This window comes from Nipponia nippon, unplaced genomic scaffold (genome assembly GCF_047370975.1).
Source record: "Nipponia nippon isolate SJK-2023a ecotype South Korea unplaced genomic scaffold, ASM4737097v1 scaffold_10, whole genome shotgun sequence".
Classification (NCBI taxonomy): Eukaryota; Metazoa; Chordata; class Aves; order Pelecaniformes; family Threskiornithidae; genus Nipponia; species Nipponia nippon.
In genome coordinates this window covers 14549586-14555585 of record NW_028262291.1, presented here as the reverse complement: position 1 = coordinate 14555585, position 6000 = coordinate 14549586, and the positions used below count along the sequence as shown (strand labels likewise).

The 6000-nt window shown below is 34.2% G+C and overlaps 1 protein-coding gene across 1 annotated transcript in view; it reads right to left on the bottom strand.

The window, feature by feature from the left end:
- Positions 1-2188: 2188 nt before the first annotated feature.
- The window catches only part of INSC (INSC spindle orientation adaptor protein), a 140467-nt gene continuing 136655 nt past the window's right edge, over positions 2189-6000 (bottom strand). The window contains exon 13 of the mRNA XM_009462852.2: positions 2189-4929. Within this exon, the coding sequence (XP_009461127.1) occupies positions 4801-4929 (129 nt within the window). The 3' untranslated portion in view covers positions 2189-4800. The remainder of the gene's footprint in view (positions 4930-6000) is intronic.

Here is a 6000-nt window from a genome sequence, read left to right as displayed (position 1 = left end):
TTTTGATGCAAGTGAAAACACACATGGTTGTTCCTGGATCTTTTTAGATATATTTTCTCGATTTATCATAAACTTTGCCTTACCGGATGAACACACATAACGGACATATCTTCTTAGGTATGTCCTTCCAGAACTACTCAAAAAGAAGATTTTTACATTATGTGGTATAAAAAAAATTCAGACTAAATTTTTATATACACTGAAATCAGTAAGTTACTTTGAAGACATGTGCGCATTATTAGGTCACATTCTAAAGGTTGTGGCGGACATGGACAAAAGCTAGTTAAAAGACAGTGGTAATATCCAGAAAGCTTGAAGAAAAGGGTACAAGCAGTGTACCTTTCAGTTAGACATTTGGGACACAGGTCATCACAACAGTGATAGAAAAGGTACCACGTTAGACACACCTCCTTCACATCATTTAAGCCTTTTGATCTCTTTTAATTTCTCTCTAAAGAAAATTACCAGTACTACCTACTCCACTTTTTTTTTGCACTGGTTTCCCATAGGATCCATTGGGTTCTAGGCGCACTTGAATTATTAAAACAAAAAGTCACTGATTGGCTGTTGAAAAGGAAAGAGAAAAATCTTTGACTACCCAGTGTTTTGTCTGTAGCTTTTCCTTTATTCCTTTGATTCAGTGATTATTTGGCAGGGGATTGATCAATTCATAAACTCTTAGTTAGCAAGTCTGCTTGTAAAAGTACCAATACCTGGAAGCAGACTATTATACATATGTTTTCTCTCAAGTTTTCTGGAGAATATGCTGGTTCTTCACCCTGTTGTGGGAACAGTAGACGTTTCTTTTTGTTCTAGGTGATCTAGAGTACATTTATTTAACAAGCTATTTTTGTTACATAGCTTCTCAGCAAAAACCTTATCAATATTATAATTAGCAGAACCAGACCTTGGAATTTAACTCTCCTCTATTCAGATAACTAGCAATTACACAAATAATACTCCCACGAGGCAGAAATTTGTCACAGCTAGAGAAAGAGAAACTCAAACCCAAGAGCAAACTAGAAAGTAGAGATAAGGATTTCTGCAAAGCATATAAGTATCTAAAATAGATGACACTGTGTTTTCCTTGTTCCTGGTTCTTTAGCCTGTCAAGGGCTGAAACCATTCAGCCGCCTCCCCACCAGCTAAGAACTTCCAAGTCGAATGAACAAATTCACTTTAGACCTCTCTTTCAATGCTCAATGCCATCTTCCCTCCCCCTCCTTAAAAATGAGAACACTCGTGAATAATTTACAGTGTCTGGAGTGTTACTTTAAATACGTTAAATTTAATATAAATTTAAACTGAAAATCAAAGCAGATTTCTCAAAATACAAAAGCCAATGTTATTTTGACTGTTCATTGCTGTTATTTAAAAGGAGATGCTCAACATACATATTTGGAACAAGCCATATGAGATACCAGAATCAGTCTAGTACTAAGGCAACGCGACACCCTACAGACCAAGTCCCATTTTTGGGATACTAACAGGCAATCCTAAAAAATCGGTGAGGCATCCAATTTACCAAGACATTATCTTATCCTTTGTAGATAGAAATATTATTTTAAACAGAACAGGTCACACAAGTAACATTCCACATAAATGATTCATGTACCAAACACACAATAAACTGAGAAAAAAAATTTATTCTATAAATGAAACATCTGGGCCCCAAATATTTGTAAACAGTTCAAACTAAGGCTGAAATCTGAACACATTGTCCAAAGTCACTGGAATGTAAATCAAAATTACAAAGAATCCTGCAATTCACTGCACATTTGTCTAACATTTCTCTCTCATACAAAATCTAAAATGTTCAGAAAAATTTAAATGAAACTACAACATTTCTGATAAGCATAACATTCAGTTTCCAGAATGATTAAGCTAATATCTAACCTACATGCAGTTTCTATAGGTCAATCAGTCCAGATATATAAATTGATATACTCTCTACCTCACTCTACTAGCTGTATATGTATATACAACAGGAGTCCAAAGATTGATCTACCAAAATACATGTTTTAGGGAAAATCCTTTGATACGTAATATTTTGTTTCATACTACATTGAAATTAAACATGTTTATTCTGGTTTAAACTGCTCCTTTTTTGGTTTAAAAACTGAAAAGTCACTTTCAAAACAAATATTTTAAATCCAGAATTAATTCAGAAGTAAGGAGAAAATAATATTTCAGTATTTTTAATGACTTTTTATTTCCAAATTAATTCAGAGGAAAGGAAGAGGTATGTTCATTTTGTAATAAACTTTAACATATACAAAAATAAAGTGCACAACTTTAGGTGAAAAATTCAGATCTAGCAAAAATGGTTTCGATAACACTTAGGTGATAACAGGTCTGAAGTCACTCTTTCAAGATATATTTTTCTATTACAAATATGAGGTCCACTTAAATGTATTTTGTTTCTGTAATGTATACAGCCACATTCATAATATGAACACATGTAAATGGACAATATGGGCCTAGAATTATGGCCACATATTTACAGATTTAGAATATCTATAGTAAAGTCAATTGATGAGGATTCACATTATTGTATCTGAGAGCAAATTAGACTCATTCATTGCTACTGGCCTGCTCACTAAATATTTGATCGACCTGTTAGAAATAGCTTTAAAACTTTATGAGTCATAATGGTGTTTTCTTAATAGCTACTTCAGTTTACCTTACATGTGTGGACTTTTTTTTTAAATAAGATTTTAACTTTACATATTATGGGGTAAACCCTACCCCATCTGCAAACTAATATGTCTGGTGTTAGTTGCAGCTGACAGAACAAGGTTTGGTACAGCACATTCACAACAGAATTTGATGTGTTGTATTCTATTAGGGATTATCATGCTATCAGCATGATAGCAATGGGACCTTACTGAGTTCATTTTTAATGAGATTTATAAATTCATTGTTTATACCAAGAACGTTGATTTTACCATTTAAAGCATCCATGGTTCCTATATGTATTTCTGCTTAGGGAGGAAAGTGTTAAAGTCCATCACTTGCATAATATTTTTAAAGCTGTACAGTACCATACATCTTAACAATCTTGGAATTTTAAGGAGCTGTCTCAAAGTAAGCAAACAAAGCAGAATTCTTCTCTGCTCTTACTAGAAAATTACATCTGTGAAACATCTGATTCAATGCTTATCTTTGAGTAGTTGCTTATGACAGAGGTCATTGTATGTTTTCTAATGTTTTAAAACTTCAGTCAAGATAGACCTCATAGTTAAATGACGAGATCACAAGGAAGAAATGTTAAGGCAGACACTCCTTAACCTGTATACTTAAGGGGAGAAAAAAGTAGCCACCATTTATGACTGCTTGAAGCAGGACATGTTTCTCAGACACAGAAAATGCAGAAGGCAATCACAGCTTAGCAATTTCCTGGTGCCTTTCATCTAAACACCACATAATACTAAATAAACATTAATGAATTAAGCTGCTTAACATATCTACAAAGTAAGTACAGTAAAGAAGAAATGTACTTACTTTTTTGGCAGATGTCCTAGTACTCTAAAGTTGCTGATCATAAAATGATCCAGAGCAATAGTTGCAAGCCATCAAGAAAAAAATACATATACTTTCATAATCTACAGAGTGCTTTGTGAGAAGCTGGGGGGGAAACACTCTCAAGACATTGCTGGTTAAGTAATTTTAAATGTATATGGTTTCTTGATGAAAAGAAAAAGGCAAATTTTAAGTGGAATGGTCATTAAAAAAATAAATCTATTTTAAAATCATCTCTATTCTTTATGTTGTTATCCATTGGTAAAATCTCCTTTTGCCAACTCCAAGAGCTCCTGAAAGTCCCATTTCACAGTTTTAGAAATACAGGAGTAGTTAGAAAAACAGAAAAATGGAAATTCAAGTTACCATTAATTTATCTGTTCTGATTATTTAGTGTATGCATGCACAAATTTTCACAAAAGTAGTAGCTTGAATATTAAAAACATGTCTGGACATGCTCACTTCCAGTTCTTGTAAGGCTTGGAAAGGAGGGAAAATTATCAGTGTGTAATGATTTTAAATCTTATGTGGATACCTTCACATTGATGATGTGTGTTTGATTTAATAAAGATTTTTCTAGAATTCTCTCAATTTCTTTAGGAAATTTCAGTAAATGTAAATAAAAGACTTGTCTGCAAGTGTGTATTCTCTAAGGGAGCTCATCTTTATACAGCATAAGAATGTCCTCTGACATCATTCCAAGCCACTATTTGAAAATTTTCTGAAGAATTTCCTCAGCTAAACACAGTTATGTATTTTCACAATTCTGTTAAAAAATAACAGCAGTTAAGAACTGGACTCAGATTGTAACAGGTCTTTCATTTCCAAAGTATATACTTGCAGCTTTAAGCATTATTTTTCTTGTAATGCAACAAATGGATGAGATGAAAGCATTTCTTAAAAAGAATGCAAAATGTTCTAACTGCAGAAAAATATCAGCAATAAAACATTATTAGAAGCATTTAACATCAGAGCACCAAATTCTTGGCTTCGTTACCTTGATTCAACTATATTAAACAAGACAATAACATTTTGTTAGATAGCAGTGATAAGGTCTGTTGACGTGTCTTGGCAGGAAAATAAAATAAAAAGTTACCTTTGCAAACCACTGAAACAAGTTTGCTCATTCTGTTTCTTTGCTCCTACAAACCACGTGTTCATGGTTTTAAATAAATAAGTCATAAATAACAATAGGACTAAAACTAAATAAAATTGTATATGTATTATCTTATTGTGTACCTATCATCTTGATTATTTTTCAAAGGTTTTGGCTCACATTTATACAAAGCTCTCTTCCATATTTGTGCATAGCAGAAAGGAATCCACAAGTCTGGGCTTTACTAGCTGCTGAAAATCTGAATCTTCAAGTCCATCAGGACTCATAACTGCTAGTCTCCGTAAGGCTGCCTAGAAAAACAAAACAACACAATTGTAATACTGTTAAGGTTTGACAAAGTCTTCATTGCAGCAATCCATTATAACTATCCCTAAATAATAGCCCAGACTCAAAACTGAACTGTGCAGGTCTATGGACTCTTCTACCTGGCTAATCTCTCGTTACTGTCTTCATCTGTCAGATGAATCTCCCCTCAAATGCAGCTATTAAATGACAAGTTTTTTTGGGCACCTTTGTCTTAGACCTGAGCAGCAGGGACAGTGTGGTGCTAAAGAACACACAGGTGAGAGTCAGAACACTTTGACTGTAAACCTATCTCTGATCTGCTGCTCATCTCACACTGCCTCTTTGTATCTCAACTCTCTTCTCAGCTTTCATATTTATGAGAACTATAAGCCATCTGATTCAGAAAATGTCTGCTACTGAAGTTTTGTGCAATGCCCATAGCAGAAATCTTTTAGATACTAGTGTAGCAGAAAGAAGCCGTACATTTCAAACAATTTGGGAACAAATAAAACTGCCAGTTTTTCCGATTATGAGACTGTACAATACAAATTGCATTGATGTTACTATTACCTTCTCAAACTCTTCCCTTCTAAGAAGTTACTTGTTTTTCTCACTGGAGAAAAATATACAACAATTACATACCTTCTAGCAACCTGACACGACAGGTGCAACTGGAAAGCAGACTGGCTTTCCTCAAGAACAAAAATTGTCTTCTATTAGTAAGGGTCTGATAGTTGTGATCAGCTTATCTCTCTGCTGTTTGTCAGTGCAGCACTAACACAAGAGTTAATCGCCTGCTTCAAGATATACAAAAAGTAAACAACCAAGCTAAAAATACCAAACAGTACAAGCCCTCAGTCTTCAGAGGCAATACCTATCAGAGCCTGAAGCAGCGTATGTCTCAAGGACTGTATTTTTGCCACGTGTTAATCAGAAAGTATCATCAGGCAGTTACTAAAATATCAGGAGAAGCAGAATTGCTGAGGCAGACAGGCAGGTAACATCTCAAGCGATAGGCATGAATTCAAGGAATGTGCAGTAACAACTTCAGCGAGACAGAAGAATCACAGTCTGGT